General features: G+C 61.8%; 1 protein-coding gene across 2 annotated transcripts in view; it reads right to left on the bottom strand.

Moving 5' to 3' along the window:
* The window catches only part of LGR6 (leucine rich repeat containing G protein-coupled receptor 6), a 104,797-nt gene that overhangs the window by 12,877 nt on the left and 75,330 nt on the right, over positions 1-16,590 (bottom strand). For both annotated transcript variants that reach the window (XM_077902475.1, XM_077902476.1), the window contains 6 exons: positions 4,869-4,937; positions 3,478-3,549; positions 3,253-3,324; positions 2,390-2,458; positions 1,369-1,440; positions 376-441 (listed from right to left, as the gene is read on the bottom strand). In XM_077902475.1, coding sequence (XP_077758601.1) covers positions 376-441; positions 1,369-1,440; positions 2,390-2,458; positions 3,253-3,324; positions 3,478-3,549; positions 4,869-4,937 — 420 coding nt within the window. The remainder of the gene's footprint in view (positions 1-375; positions 442-1,368; positions 1,441-2,389; positions 2,459-3,252; positions 3,325-3,477; positions 3,550-4,868; positions 4,938-16,590) is intronic.

Here is a 16,590-nt window from a genome sequence, read left to right as displayed (position 1 = left end):
AGCATGCAGGTGTTGAAGGGGGTGTGGACTTGGGGGGGGGGGGCGGCCTCAGCCCGGGCACTCGGCCCCCCATAGCCCTGGGCTGTCAGCCTCCTACCCTACCCAGCCTGGCCCCCGCCGGCCCTAGTCACCGTTGCCCTCGCTGCTACTGACCCCGAGAGAGCCACCCCAGACTGTCCGTGCGCCAGCTCCCGGGTGCGGCGTCTGTGGTCCCTACAAGTTGTGTCGGGGCCTCCGCCCAGCTCCCCGCACCAACCCCCCGGATTCCACGGGCTCAGGGAAGGGATAGCCGTCCGAGCGTGTGCGCTGACCCTTCCCCGCGGACCCAGCCCGGCTTGCGTGCCTTCACCTCCCCTGCCTCATGCCCCGACTCACATTTCCTCCAGCTTCTGACACCTGTGCAGGCTGGGCAGCTCCTCGATCTGATTGTGGGACAGTTCCCTGGGGGGGGGGACGGGGGGGGGTGAGGGCCAGGAGAAGCAGCTCGGACCAGGCCGTGCCTCCCTGCCGGGCAGCCGTGATCAGGAGGACCTGCAGGGATGCGGCTGCGGACACACCTGCCGCCGCTGAGTCTTCCCTTCCCTTCCCCCGGAGTCCCCTTGCACAGGGAGCAGGGCCAGACAAGGCCCCCGGGGCGTTTTCCCAGTAGGGGGGCCCTGGGGTCCTGGGGAGGCGGAGTGAGAGAGCTGGGACGGCCCACGGGGAAGGTGTCAGGCCTTACTGGGCGAGCTGGAGTGAAGCTGGGGCCCGAGGGATCACCTGGCCCGGCCCCTCCCACCCCACGAGGACGCCGAGGCACAGAGGGGACAGAAGCCGCCACGGACTCGAGCCGGCAGCGGGGCTGCGTCTCTAGCCCACGTCTCCAGATGTGTCGCGTGCCAGCCTCCCCACCCAAGCTGCGGGCCCTGGTCTGGGCGGGGGCCTGCGACTCCCGGTGGACTCGGGGGAGCAGGCAATTCTCCTGGACGCCGGACCCGGTCCCGGAGGACGTTGAGTTCTTATCACTCGCCAACTGATGCCGCTCACCAGCGCCCGTCAGGTGCCGCACCATGTGCTATGCGCCCGACGCACGCTTTGTCTGATCCTCACACTTTTATCCACGTTTTGCTGATGAGGAACGGGAGCCCCAGGAGGTCGGAGGCTGCGCCCCAACGGCAGAGCAGGGCCTCAGACCCGGGTCCGGCTCCAGGGCCTCGTGGTGTGGCCCCGGGCAAGAGAGCACAGCCCGGGCCCTGTTGGGCAGGTGCTCAGCAGAGGTCCAGCTCGTCCCCTCCAGGAAGAGCGGTGGCCGAGTGGGACGAAAGCCTTGGCCAGCCCCGGGAGCAAGGGCCCAATGCCAAGACGGGACAACGTCCACGAGTCACTCACAGGACGCGGAGCCGTGGCAGCTGCTGGCACATCCCGGGTGGGAGCAGCCGAATGCCTGCGCGGGTCAGGGTCCTGCGGAGAGAGGACACGCATCTGGCACCCGCCCGGGCCCCTTCCCTGCCCCCCGGCCCCAGCTCGGGTGGCTCTGACAGGGGCGCCGCGCTGACACTAGGGCTGGGCTGGGCTGCGGGGCGAGGGGAGCAGACCGGCGAGTGCACGGAGCTCCGGGGCGGGGGGGCAGAGGAACAGAGGGACACTGCCCAGGGGCACTGCGCCCGTGCCACTTGCCCACCTGGCCATAATGCCTGCATCCCAGTTTCGCAGCGGCCCCCGGCAGCACTGGGCAGCGGGACGGCCACTAGGATGGCCTCTGCCCCACCTGCAGGGGTGTGGCCGCGGGCGGCAGGAAGACACTGCCCCAACCCCCTAGTGGAGCCATGCGAACTGTTGGGACTGAGCACGGATCTGCTCCTGCGCCCTGGGGAGGGCAAGGACAGGCCCCAGCAGGCCTCCAGGAGCAGGGGACGCGCAGGGCAGGATGCGGGCCGAATGCGCTCCCTCACGCTCCCTCCCGGGGTCTGCTTGGCTGCTCCACGCACCTCCAAGGGTTCTCAAGGCCGCTGCGCTCCCACCTTCCCCACCCCACCCGCTGCAATAACAAGTCGCAGCAAAGTCCTTGTGGTAATTGCCTGCACAACGGCCAAGGACGCCTCCTAGCCCTGCGTCCACGGCCTCGGCCCGCTCACAGCTCCATGTGAGGAGCTCGGATGGCCCGTCTGGAGGATCCCCACAAGGCGGACAGAGGACCCGCCTCCTCCCCCAAAGCCTGGGCCACCGAGGCCGTGCCTGCAGCTGTGCCACCCCCGGGACGGCCATGGGCGCTGGGCTGTGTGGGGACCTCGGCCGGCAGCAGAGGAAGCGGGCCCATAGGGGCAAGCGGAGAATGTGGGCGGCCCTCGGGGGATGGGCAGGGGGACATCCTGGGGGCAGGGCCCAGGCGGCGGGGCGGGCACCCACTCACAAGATCTCCAGGCTGGTGGTGCCTTTGAGGTCGGGGAACTCCTGGATGTCGGTGGCGCCGTTCAGGGACCTGGAAACGCACGACAGCGTCTGACGTGGGGCCAGAGCATCTTGGGATCCGGGCGCCCCACCCATGCGGATAGTCCCTCCAGGGATCCGCTGTCATCCTTCCCGCCCTCAGAACACCCAGCGGCCCAGGCCTTCTGGGGCGGAGATTTGTCCCCGGAGAGCTGGGACCTGACCCGAGAGAGCCCGACAGGGCCCGAAACTGGCAGCGGGGCCCTGGCATAAAACAAAATGAACAAACAAAAAATGCAGGCAAATCCATCCACAGATGTGTTGACGCCACCCGCCTCGCACGGTTAGGGTGACAAGGGACGTGATAAGGGAAGCCCACGCTTTAAGGTGTCGGTTATGTTCCTGCGATGCCATAGGTAGCACGCAGTCCGTGGTGGGACACGGCCTGGGAATAACAAGAATGGGAGGAAGGAGCACGGGGATGCCTGGGGCCCAGAGCAGGGAGGGCGCTGCAGCCCAGGGCGGCGGGATCCACGCCCCAGGCTCCGGGAGGAGCAGGGCTGAGCCCCGTTGTTGGTTCCTGCAGCCAGTATTTAGGGAGCAGCTCCCCAGGCCACAGACAGCTCCTTTGCTCTGGAGAAGGGCCCCTTTGTGCTCATTTGGGGTCTGGGAAGAAGCCACGGGGCGGCGGAGGGAGGCTGAGTGCAGCTGGATCTGGGGCCAGGCCTGAGCAGAGGCTGCAGCCGGAGGGGCAGGCTTTGCACTGGGGGCTGTGCCGGCAGGGGCGAGAGCTGTGGAAGGCAGGCGAGCCGGCGGGAGGGGTGAGGCCCGGGGAGTCCGACTTACAGGGTGTGCAGTTTAGGCAAGTCCTGGAACGCTGACCTCCCCACACACTGGATCGGGTTATCGTAAAAGTGTCTGGAAGAAACAGACCCAAAAGCCTAATTTAACCGTTCGGCCTTGGAGCAGGGACCCAGGCTGACCCCTCACCCACAGGCCGGGCCGGGCGCCCCCTCCTGGACTCCTGCCTCCTCAGCCCCTGCAGGGCCCCCCAACATGCTCGGCGCTCACATTGTCTGCAGCAGAGGGTTCCCCATGAAGGCCTTCTCTGGGATGGCCTTGATGTTGTTGTTGTGGAAGCCCCTGGAAGACAGCGCACGAGGCAGTGAGGACGGGCAGACATGCGTGCAGGGAGAGGTGCATTCCCAGGAAGCTTCTGGAAGGCGCCTAGTGAGGCCTTGAGCCTGAGACATGGCCGGGGACTGACGGTCCACCTCCGGCCTGTGACGTGGCTGTTGCTTTCCTAACACGCCGGCCTCCCCTCTGACTCTCGTGAAGAGGGGAGGAGAGGAGCCTCGGGGGTGGGAGGCGGGATCCCAGGCCCCACGGAGGAAGCTGAGGGGGTGGGAGGACGGCAGCGCCTGAGATGTGCCTCCAGCGAGGCCTGGCCTCCAGGCCCTGACACTAAGGAGCCAGGAGGGCAGCGGCAGGAGGGGTCACGCCGTGGGGGGCCGAGGGTCGGGCCGCGGGCGGAGGTTGGGGTGGGTTGGCTGCAGGGGACAAGACAGAGTCCCCCGAGAATCCCGAGCAGGCGCCGTCCATCCTGGCTCTTCATCCCTGGCTCCCCCGCCTGAGCCGAGTGGGAGTCCCAGGCCGCTCCCCCCGCGGACCCTGGTGCACACGCACCCACGGCCCTTGCACGCCCACCGCGGGGGGGGGCTGGCCTCGCCTCCTGGCTCTGCCCCTCCTCCAACGGCCCCACTGCCCCCATGGCCACGGGTGCGGGGGGGCGTTCACATCCTCCAGTCTGGGGGGTCCCCACTGTCAAGGGCCGTCCAGGCCCACCGATCCCACAGGCTCCCACCCCACGACCACAGATGCCCTCTCGCTGGCCTCCCCGGCGGCCGCCCCGGCCCACTCAGCCTCCAGCCTCTACCCGCGCGTTCCCGCTCTGAGAGCCTCCCTGCGCCACCCGAGCTGCTGGCCTCACGTGGACCCTGCGCCATGTGCCTGTCAGCCCGGGGCCCATTTAGCTACTGCTGTGCAATCAGGGCTGGAGTTACCGACCGATGCTCAGCTGCTGTCCCGGGCCTGGCTGGACCCAAAGGGCGGCCGGGGACAGCCTGGGCCCGTCCCACTCCTCGTTGGCGTCGAGGAGCCAGCATGGGGCTCGGCGCACAGGCGGTGTCCGCAGGGACCCACAGGCACCTCCTGAGGCCCCCTCGGGATCAGAGGCAGAGGCGTGACCCTGTTCAGCAGCCCCGGCTACTGTCCTCATTCACCCCCAACACCCCCAAGCAGCCAGGGGCAGGCCCAGGCCCCCCACCCGGAGACGGCTCAAGCATGTGGCTCCAGGCCAGCCCGGGCTGTTTCTGCTGGGGACACACTAACAGGTGTGTGACCACTGGGCCCGCCCCCGGGACAGGAGGGCTGGGGACACCCACGCAGCGCTCGGAGCTTACAGTTCCTGCAGTCTGCCCAGGGTCCGGATGGCGACGGGGAACTCCTGCAGCTCGTTATAATTCAAGTCCCTGGAGGGGAAAGCAGAGCAGCGGTCACAGGGGCGGCCTGACGGCAGGTCAGGGCCCTGAGGAGCAGGACCCTGGCCCCGGGCCTGGCCCCAGAGATGCGTCTTCCGGTCTGTCCGATGCACCTATCAAGCCTGGAAACACGGTTTGGAACGTGTGTGCTCCACTGCCGCCCCCAGACCGTCCGTTCGCAGCCTCCCCGGCCGCAGAACTGTTTGGAGGAGACACTGGACGGAGGGGACCCGGACGGACTCCTCCAGGAACAATCCCCGCCAGCCGAGGGGAGCACCCCAAGTGCACACGTCTGCAGCTGCGGGAGGGGCAGAGGGGACATGAGGTCATCCCGGCCACCTCGTGGCCAGCCCCAGGACTCTGGAAGGTTCCGTCGGGTGGCTGTTGGCCAGTGGGGGCCTCTGCCGTCTATCAGAAGGATCAGTGCTTCTGATCTTTGGGTGGCAGCACGACAATTGGTTCTTATTTTCTCTTAGGCTTTTCTTCATTTCACCATTTTTTTTTTATTACAACGAACATGTGTCACACACACAGAATCAGCAAACAATGGAGCTGTGTTTTATAAAGAGATTTTATGAATTTACTTATTTGATGCATTTTTAAAAAGCAGGAGCAAATAGGGGCGCCTGGGTGGCTCGGTGGGTGAGGCAGATATCTGCCTTCAGCTCGGGGCACGAGCTCGGGGGCCTGGGATGGAGACCCGTGTCATCAGGCGCCCTGCTCCGCGGAGAGTCTCCTCGTCCCTGTCCCTCCGCCCCTCCCCTGCCGCTAGTGCTCTCTCGTCTCTCAAGCAAATAAATAAATAAAATAAATAAAATCTTAAAGAAAAAAGGAGCAGCACCCCAGATTGTAAAGGATGCAGGGAAACATCATGCAGGATACATGATCGGCCGGAGTTAAATGCACACGATCTTGCAGACGTGACTCAACAGTGACTTGCACCCCAAGCCACCCCAAGTCCAGGAGCTTGTCCTACAGGAAAGGCCACACCCGGTGTGACGGCGTCGGTGCAAGGGGGCTCACATGTTGCTGTCGGGGTGGCAGGGGCAGCCCGGGGCCCAGTGGTCACGGCCTTGCCTGCATCATTGCACAAGGGGTTGTGGGCGTGTGTGTCCTGGTGGCACTGACGGGCAAGGGCACAGAGGACACATGCGGGAGCCCAAGAGCAAGTCCGCCTCGGACCCACCTACGACGGACGAGAAAGCCGCAAAGGCGGGGAGCCCTGCCTTGAGGGGGTGCTGGTGGCCTGGGGAAGACGCCACAAGGTGCCGAGGAGACTCTGGGCGTTTTGCTCCACGTTGTGAGCCCCACCCCTGCCCGGAGGCTGCAGAAGAGGTCATCGACCTGCGAGACTTGTTTCAATCTATTTTTTTTTATATTTTATTTTTCTAGTGAAAAATACCTCTACGGCCACCGTGGGGCTCAAACTCACAACCCCCGAGGTCAGGAGTTGCACACTCCACCAATGGAGCCGGCCGGGCGCCCCTCAACCTTCAAGACTTTTTTTTTAAAGAATTTATTTATTTATTCATGAGAGACACAGAGAGAGAGAGAGAGGCAGAGACCCAGGCAGAGGGAGAAGCAGCCTCCATGCAGGGAGCCCGACGCAGGACTCGATCCCGGGTCTCCAGGATCACGCCCTGGGCTGAAGGTGGTGCTAAACCACTGAGCCACCCGGGCTGCCCTATTTTTATATTTTAATTTATATTTCTTTGACCAAGATTTTGAAGTTGACTTCCGTTTCACCTGGTGGCCGGCCAGCTGTAGCCCGCGCGGAAATGTGTCTGATCTTGCAGGGTGGCCCCGGTGCCTCCGGAGCCCTCGGCCGAGGTCTGCAGTCTCCGGCTTTGGCGGTGGGAGGGGGCAGGGGCGGCAGGCCGGGGCCCGGTCCAGTGGCCCCCCGGATGGCCCCCGCCCAACTTGCCTCGTCTTCGGAAGCCGTCTGTGCCCCGACGACTCATGAGAGGACTGCCCGTGGCCGGGTGACCGCACCCCAGGACACCGATGACCGGCTGCATACCCTGCTCTGTGCTGCTCCCGCCACGGCCGCGGGGCTTGAGGGGCGCACAGCCAGGGTCCACGGCCGGCGCGGGGTGCGCACGCGGCTCCCCACGGACACCAGAGGCGCTGGGGCGGGGTCTGGCTTCCCAGCGCCGGCAGGACGCAGGGTTGTCGGGAGGACCCGGGTGCCAGGGCTTCGGACAGGGGCAGCAGGGATCGGGACACGGACTCTTTGGGTTTTATGAGGCTTCATCGTCATGTGTCCGTGTCCCCAAAACAAGGGGCCCTCCTAACTGCCCTCAGCCGTTCGGGAGCTCTCTGCGGTGGCCTCGGAGAGCCGGAGTTCCTACAGGTGGCACCCGGGCACCTTGGCTTCGAGACTCACTGATGCAGGGTCCAGCCTCGCTCTAGCTTGCTGCTGGGCCGCCCCCGCCGCCCTCAGGCCCCCGCGGGCTGCCCGCACCCGCCGCGTGGTGCACTGCAAGTGGCACGACGCTCCTGATTGTGCAACACGCGCGTGTGTCAGGCCGGCATGCCGCAGGCCCTCAGCCTACACCACAGGTCAGCCCTGCCTCCGTGAAGCCGGAGGAGGAAGTGTCCCCCCTGCTGGGGCTGGGTCCCACCAGCAGGACGAGGCCCAGCAGACAGGGCGTGAGCGGGTCCTGGGTGTCGCGAGGCCTCACAGCCCTGCCCTCCTGGGCCGTCCCCACCAGCAAGCCCAGAGCCCAGGCGGCGCTTCCGGGGACAGGGGAGCCGCGAGGGCAAGACAAGCCAACACCGCGTCCGTGTGCACGAGCCTGCAGCTGAGTGACCCCAGGGCGGCCCCGGGGAAGGCCCAGCAGGGGTGCTCGGCGGGAGCCCGGCCAATCCCCAGATGTGGGACAGCCACACACGACGGTGTCACGTCACCATGTTCGGGTGGATCTGCTCCGTGGCAAGCGATCATGAGCCACCCTGCTTCCTCTCCTCGTGGACTATATTGATATCTGACACCTGTGCGCTTCTTTTCTTCCCACTGCACGAGAACGGACGTTCCGGGGAACGTGGAGACTGTGCTTCACCTCCCAGACCCCAAAATACTGGCGCAGAACGGTAGCTCGACAAGGCTGTGTTGAGTGAATCGGTGAAAAGGTCTGGATAAATTGATTAATGAAAAGCCTTAACGGGCTCGGAGGAATATCTCGGATCTTCGGCAGGACGTCCCTAAGATTTAGAGGCTGGCATCCGACAAGGCACCGGGTCACCCTGCAGGGTGCCGTTAGGTCGGTGGGGGCCACAGTCCACACGGTGTTGCGGTCGCTGAGCCGTCACGCAGCTCGGCCGACTCGCCCGGGGGCCTCACACGCGGCAGGGAGAGACACATAGGGAAAGGCACAGGAGCTAAAAGGCCATTTTCGGGCAGAGAAATGTGGGAAATAAAAACTGTACAAATGTCAAAAGAAACACTACAAGCCACGAGCCAGCGGGCGCCCCAGATCTGCCCCCTGGGGCATCTCCACCCATTCAGTGAGCTGGGTGAGGGCCAAAGTGCTGCCCCCTTGGCTGCGTGCCCGCGTGACGGCCCTAGCTGTCCAGGGAACACGTCCTCGCAACTCTCTCGGCCCCTCGGGATTCAGTTCGGGGCAATGGACGTCTGTGGCCTGCTCGAAGGTACAGAGGGGTCTGCGGGGTAAGCAGGGGTCGCGATGGGCAGGAAATAGTCCAGGGGGGCCGGTGCACAGGACAGCCAGGGGAGGCCACAGCTCGACGACGTGGGTGCTGGGCCTCTAGAGACAGTTGGGAAGACCCGGAGGGCTTCGTGGAGAGGAGGCACCGGGGCTGGGTCTCAACAGGACAGCAGGGCAGGACTTCCACAGGCAGCGGGAAGGGAAGGACGGGCAGGTCAAGCAGAGACAGAGAGGCTTTAAAGGAAGTATTTAGGGGCGTTTGGGGGGCTCCGCGGCGGAGCGTGTGCCTTGGGCTCAGGGCGAGACTCTGGGGTCCGGGGATCAAGTCCCAGGTCGGGCTCCCTGCAGGGAGCCTGCTTCTCCCTCTGCCTGAGTCTCTGCCTCTCTCTGTCTCTCGTGAATAAATAAATAAAATCTTAAAAAATAAAATAAAATAAAGGCAGTATTTATTGCTGTGGAGTTTGAGAACAGGTGGCATAGCTCGGTTGAGCAATCGCACCAGCTATTCCGCAGCTGTGCCAGGGACCACATCTGCCTCCCGAAGCTTCCAGGTCTGTCCTGCAGTGGTGGGGGGGGGTGTCCCTCGCGGTGGGCGTGCTCTCCCGCAGAAGGTGAGCACAGGCGGCATGTCCTACATTTAGTGCAGGAATTTTACTTTTAAAATTCTTTTCCAAAAAAAAAAAAAAAATATTTTCCGGTCTTATTTCATTTAGATTCAAATAACATATGGTGTATTATTAATTTCAGAGGTGATTCAGCCGTTGTATTTAACACCCAGTGCCCACTGCGCCACGTGCCCTCCTTCATGCCTGCCACCCAGTTACCCCATCCCTCACCCCTAGTAAGGATTTACAAAATATATAGATTTCCTTTATTTATTCATGAGAGACCCAGAGAGAGAGAGGCAGAGACACAGGCCGAGGGAGGAGCAGGCTCCCTGCAGGGAACCTGATGTGGGACTCGATCCCAGGACCCCGGGGTCACACCCTGGGCCCAAGGCAGATGCTCGACCGCTGAGCCCCCAGGTGCCCCTAGTGCAGGATTTTTAAATATCCAGCCTGACTCCTTCATGGTCGGTCTGCCCTTCCACTAGCTAGATGCCAAAGGCCCTGAGGCTGTGGGGATGGCAAGATCCTGAGTCACCACGTGGAGGAGGCTACTTGCCCAGAAGCACCCCCTTGGGAATATTCTACGATCCAGAAGCAAACTTCTATTGCATTTGAGGCCTCGTACATGTTTTGGCCTATTTGCTACCCGACCTACCTACCTAGACAGTCCAGCATCAGCGGGGATTTGAACCCTGGCAGTATGGGTCCCAGGTCCACACCCCAGCTGCTACACGTCTGCCAGAGGGACCTCTTTAGAAAGCCAGACTGGCTGTGTCACGCTCCTGCTGAGAAATCTGCAGAGGCCTCCTCATCACCGACAACAAAGTTCAAGATCCCCCGTGGGCCGCGATGCCACATGGGACCGGCAGCTCCATCCACCCCCTCGGCCCCCGTGCCCTGTGCTGGCAGCCTGGGATGCCCCTCCTTCCGCTGCGCTGTCGAAATCCCAGCCCTCTTTGAAGTCTCGCTCAAATGTGCCCTCCTTCGCGTCCCCAATCCCACGCCTGCGGTCAGAATGAGTCACTCACGCTCCTGGGGCTTTTCTGATGTTTCGTCCAGGAGCATGCTTAGCGCTAGGGTGGTAATAACGGTGGTGGGGGGGTGATGAGGATGATGATAACTGTAATTACCATCTAACAGTCACCTCGCTGGGTGATTTATTTATATACATTAATTCGTTTCATTCCTGTGCCAACCCTTTGAGGTGGGTGCTTCCCTCGTCTTTCTTGTAGGTGAGAAACTGAGGCCCCGAGAGAGGCACTCGGACCCTCGGACCGCGGGACGCAGGGGCTGGGCTGAGGCCCGGGCAGTTGGCATCCAGAAGGGCGCTGCCTGTGCGCGTAGCATCCTCCCCAGAGACAGGGGCCTGCTGCTCTCAGGAAGGCCGTGTGTCCCCTTCGGGGTCTCCTAAGGCCCAGGCCCGGGGCCGCTATGGGAACAGTCACTGTCAGGGTAACACTGGAGCTGCCGTCGAGGCCTGGGGACAGCTCGCCACGGCCCTCTCCCACCCCTGGGGATCAGGAGCTGACTCGCAGCCCTCGGGCGATTGCAGAAAAATCCCTCCGGGCACAAGCTCATTGGTCGGACGCACTCAGGCCGGGTGGGAGCCGACGTTGTTGCCTCCAGCTGGGAAAGCCTTCGGAGGCTTCAGTCTGCTCTTCCTAGAGCCGGGCACCAGCCCCCTGGGGCCTGCGGCCAGCAGGGCTGGAGGAGGAGCCGTTCCCAGAGGCCGCGGGGCCCCGGCAGCCACCCCATCTGTTCAGCTGCGTCCAGGAGCCCAATCAAAACTGAGGAGGACCCGCACAATCGGCCAACGTGGGTGACTCAAGCCCCATGCTGCTCCAGGATCCACATCCCGGGGTTGTCCCGCCTGGCTGCGCGGAGCCGGCCAGCTCCTGGGGTCCCAGGGGTGGGGCTCAGCAGGGATTCAACCATCATCCCATTGCAGTCCCTTCTTTTTACTGATAAGGAAGCAGAGGCTCAGAGGGAGGAGGTGGGTCACTGCAAGTCGCACAGCCCAGGCTTGAAATCGGGCCTGTCGGCTCTTGGTTTAACATCTCTTCCAGGGACGCCCGGGGGGCTCAGGGCTGAGCGCCTGCCCTCAGCTCAGGGCATGATCCCGGAGTCCCGGGGAAAAAAATCTGTTGTATCACCTCCCAAGCTGCACCCTAGCTCGGCTCCCAGTAGCGGGGTTGAGAAACAGTTTCAGGGGAAGCAGGAAGGAGGATAAACGGAGGGGGAGGCCCAGGCTGCCTCCTGCGGGAAGAAACTCCCACGGGAGCGGCTCCGGGTGCTGACAAGCACGTCAAAGCCAGCTGGCCACACAAGGCTAGACGTCTCGTCGTGGGTTACAGGACTCGGAGTAGAAAGAGCTTGGGCCTCCGTGGGCCCAGCGGGTCCCCTTGAACCAGTCGCCCTGCTTTGCTCGTCTGGTCCCCACCTGCGCACCCGGGACGCCCGGCACATGGGACTGCTCCGTCCACCGGGCCCAGAGCCCGCCCGCTGCACACGTTCAGGTGACGCCCGTTCCTCCTCCCTCCTCCCTGCACTACACACCAGACACCGGAACCCACACGCGTATTCATCAGACGCTGCAACCGCAGCGGACACACACGTTGGTCTCTTTACGCATCACAGCAATAAAGGAGGATTAAGATAATTAATTAGGCTTCCGCTTACACTTTTATTCTCAAGGCTAATATTTGTGTTGATTATCAGATCACAGATAAGAGCACCGGGAGGAATGCGGGTGAGCCCAGCTCCCCAGCGAGAAACACAAAACACAGCCGGTTCTGATTGTAAACTCGTGTCTTTATCTCCCAAAGGCCTGTAACGAGGGCAGGCAACAGATCCCTGACTCCACTGCTCCTCCGACCTGCAGCCGAGCCTCTCTCCACCGGACTCGGCTGGGCCAGATGACTGGGCGGAGCCGGGAACCCGCGGACTATGACTCACAGCATTGTTCTACCTTCTGAACAACCCGCTCGGAAGGCCACCCATTAATAAATGCAGCAATTAGTACAATTGCCCTCTGCTTCCCTCCAGAGGCACAGACATGCCCTCCCTCCACCCGCGCTTGCTTCCCTGCCAGGAGATGCAAACAACATCCCAGGTGACAGCAGCCCCAGCGGCCATGAAAGCCGCCGGCCTGCCTGCCCTAACATGCACCGGGATCCGAGAAGCCCGGGCCCGGGACGAAGGAGGACAGGCCATCTGCTCCCTCGCAGGACTCGCTTGGAAATCCCGGCGGGAGGGGGGTCCCGCTTCTGCTTGGATCATGCAAACGGCAGGGCTCCCCGACTCCGCTGGGCGTAAAGGGCACCACCGTCGGGCTACTCGACAGATGAAGGAACCCCTGCCCACCTGAGCGGAGCCCCCTTTGCTTCCTCCCAGGGCCCAAGGCCTGTCGGCTGGAGGACTGTGACACACGTGGAGCTGTCTTCCGAAGACGGGCATCGTCTTCCACCCACGGCTTCTCCCACATTCTTTGAAGGTGTAGACGGGGCGTGTGGACACTTCATGTTCTCACCGGGACCCCGGCTGCTAGACGCGGGCAGACCCTTGGGAGCACCTCCCCACCCAGACGCCTTGGGCCCGTCAATGCTGGAACCTGAAGACCCTGGTCGGAGCAGAATGCTGCCCGAGGATTTGTCCTAGTGACTTCCACTCACTGGTCTAACGTCAGGGTCCTGAGCTTATGGGAAAGGGACTTTGCCCCCAGGCAAGGCGAAGGGACCTCCCCGGAGGTTCAGTCCACGTCCAGGGCTTCCGTTTCCCCATCTGTACGAGGAAAGGTCTGGGCTGGAGACTCTGCACGCGCTAAATATGGGTGAACTGAGCTGGGATGCGCCTCAGAGGCTGGACAGTCCGATGCTGCCTCAGTGCAGGTGGAGGAACTGGAGCCCAGAGAGGAACAGGGACCTGCCAGGGGCCGTACACCCGTTCATTTGTTCAACAAATATTTATTGAGTACCTTCCCCATGCCAGGCCCTGTGTCAGGTGCCACAGAAACTCATGGAGAGGCGGGGGACAGACAACCAGCAAACGGCCAAATCCAACGAACAAATCCTTATCAGACTGTTGAGTGCCATAGAGAAGACTAAGTAGGAAAAGGAGACGGAGAAGAAGTGTTGCAAAGTGGTGATCAGTGAGGACCTTGCTCAAAAAGGTGACATGTGGGCAGAGTCCTGGAGGAGGTGGAGAACTGCAGAAAGAACATTCCAGACAAAGGGAACAGTCAGGGCAAAGGCCCCGAGGCAGGAGCACTTCTATCCGGTGTATCAAAGGAAGCCCCTATGCCTGGAGTAGACGGAGGTAGGAGTGAGACCAGAGAGGTAGCAGGTGTCACCTCACCTGAGACCTTGCAGAACTTGTAGGCTTCTTTCCAGAACTTTGTAGAACTTTGTCTTCTCTCCAGAGTATGATCAGGGAACCACTGGAGAGTTTTGAATAGAAGAGGATCGTGATCTAAAAGACTAGATCTAGGGGATCCCCGGGTGGCTCAGCGGTTGAGCATCTGCCTTTGGCCCAGGTGTGATGCTGGAGACCCAGGATCGAGTCCCACATCGGGCCCCTTGCATGGAGCATGCTTCTTTCTCCCTCTGCCTGTGCCTCTGCCTCCCTCTCTGTATCTATCATGAATAAATAAATAAATAAAATCTTTAAAAAATAAAAAAATAAAAGACTAGATCTAAAAGAGTCCCTCTAGCTATTGTGTTGAAAACAGATGTAAAATGACAAGGACAAAGGCAGAGTGACCGGGTGAGGGGAGGCTGTTGGCTTGGGCCGGCCTGGGGGCAGCCGGGGGTGAGAGGTAGTCGGGTTCTGGGGCGCCAGGGCGATGAGGCCCAAATGCCGGCAACACTACACTAGTAAGAGGTCAAAAAGAGCTCGGGACTCCTGATCCAGAGGCCCTTCGACTCTGTGAAGGCAAGGGCTACATTTAAACGTGCCCCCAGCACTCAGAGTGATGGCCGGGCACGTACTAGAAGCTCACTAACTGGAGCCTTGTGCAATGAGAAAATCTAAAGAAACAGAAAAGAGAGTGGTGATGTTGTCTCTTTTTTTTTTTTTAAGATTTTATTTATTTATGAGAGACACAGAGAGAGAGAGAGACAGAGAGAGAGACAGGCAGAGGGAGAAGCAAGCTCCATGCAGGAGCCCGATGCAGGACTCGATTCCGGGACCCCGGGGTCACGCCCTGGGCCAGGGGCAGATGCTCAACCGCTGAGCCACCTGGGCTGCCCTGTTTCTTTTTTTTTTTTTTCATAAAAAATGTTATTTATTTGAGGAGGGGAGGAGAACAGGGGAGAGACAGAGGGAGAGCGAGAATCCCAAGCAGACTCCACTCTGAGCACAGAGCCCGACGTGGGGCTGGATCTCCCCACCCCGAGGTCAGGACCTGAGCTGAATCAACAGTGAGAGGCTTGCCCGACTGAGCCCCCCAGGCGCCCCGGTAATCACAGATTCTTACCACCTCCTCCTTCCCGCAGATCCCAGGGCTGGACCCGAACCCCACCAGAGACCCTGCTGCCAGTGGTTCCCGAGGGGACCCAGCCGTGCCCAGCTCCCCCCACCTGCCTTGCTCCACCTGCTGTCCCCCCTCCAGGGCAGACCCACTGGCCAGGGTGCCCGTGGGAGCAGCGGAAGTTCAGGGCAGAGGCCTTGGCCCCGATGCCAGCAGAGGAGGAAAGGGCAGCAGTGACAAGAATGGTGACCTCGGCCACCCCAAGCACCAGGGCGATGGCAGAGGGAACGCTGTACCGGGAAGAACTATTAATAACTCGTCAAGACAAAGTCACTGGGCAGCTCGATTTTCTGCCTGCGAGAAGTCATTAGTGGTTCTGCGGGGAAAGCCAGAAAAAAAGTTTTATATGGAACAATAAATTCCTCTACGAGCCACAAAACCCCACAAATTTGCAGCTAATAAACCCACAAATGTAAGCCGATTAAGAGCTGGCAAGGAAAGAGTTCCCTGGTTCTTACAGGGTGAGCCCTGGGAGTCAGGGTGGCCTGACCGGCCGCAGCTGGGCCAGAGGCAGAGAACCTTGGGTTCTAGTCGGGCTCCTAGTGCCTTCAGTGACCTTGAGCAATCAACGGCTCCCTCCTCGGTTTCCTCACTTGTAACGCAAGGATGCACGATCCCTGCCTTGTTTTCCTCACCAAGTGGTCATGGGGCAGGCGGGGATGGGCTAAGGGAGCTCTGAGGGGCAACAGCCTTTTGAACACTGTTCTTGAGTCTCGTCACCGCAGGAATCATCAGGGGGATGATCGGCACTCGCCTTAGGATTAGAAAGAAAGTTGGCGACATTCATCCGATCCCGTCTGCCCCGCCGACAGCGCCCGGCCTCAGGGGCAGCTGCAGTGGGTCGACCCCAATGATATGCCCAAAGCCCGAGCCCTGGCACCTGGGAACATGACCTTATTTAGCAAGAGGGCCTTCGCAGATGTAAGGAAGTTACGGATCCTGAGGTGCGATCATCCTGGATCAGCAGGATGGCCCTGAATCCAATGACAAGTGTCCTTAAGAGAGGAGACCAGGAGGAGGCCATGCAAAGCCACGGCAGCGTCCGTGGGCGGGGGTGGGGGTGCATCTAGGAGCCGCGGAGCGCCGAGCTCACCAGCAGCCCCCGAAGCTGAGAGGGGCATGGAACAGATCCTGCCTCCAACCTCCAGAAGGAACCAACCCGCCAGCACCTGTGCTTGGGACGCCTGGCCGCCGCCCAGGACTGTGGGAAAACACATTTCTGGTGCTTGTGTTTTTTTTTAAGCTACAAACTCTGGCGATTTGTTACGGCAGCCACACCCCGACTCCCTGGGGGCTCCTATCTGCCCTAGAGAGGGGACGGTCACGTCACCCACCGCTGCGAGATGGCACCTCTGGGCATCACCCTCTCTGCCACCTCATGACGCGGTTCCAAAGGAAGAGGAGGAGGAGAGAGGGAGGGAGGAAGACAGGAAGGAAAGAAGAAAGGACGGACAGAAAGGTTATTTAATTAACCAGTTCAGCGGGGCCGGGGGGCGGGGGCACATCGCTCTCCAGCACTAAGGGGGAGGACTAGGACACAAAGCCAACACCGCCTCAGCGCCCACAGTGCTCCAGGCTGCAAACGCCGTGGCAGGAGTCAGAAAACAGCATCCCCGACTCCTCTGGTGGAAGCCGAGGCTCTCGAGAGGCCGGTGACTCGCACGGGTCACATGCCGGCGGCAGAGCCGGGCAGGGAAGCAGGTGCGCCGATGCAAGGCCAGCCCGAGCTCCACCCTGGGATGCCCCTGAGCCCTGGAGGAGCCTCCCGTGGACACCTGCCTGGTTTTCTGTCCCGGCCACAGGCGGACAGTCCGGCCCAGGACCCAGAGGTGGCCAGATGC

This window comes from Canis aureus, chromosome 6 (genome assembly GCF_053574225.1).
Source record: "Canis aureus isolate CA01 chromosome 6, VMU_Caureus_v.1.0, whole genome shotgun sequence".
In the NCBI taxonomy this organism is placed as follows: domain Eukaryota; kingdom Metazoa; phylum Chordata; class Mammalia; order Carnivora; family Canidae; genus Canis; species Canis aureus.
This window is presented reverse-complemented; position numbering and strand designations above follow the sequence as displayed.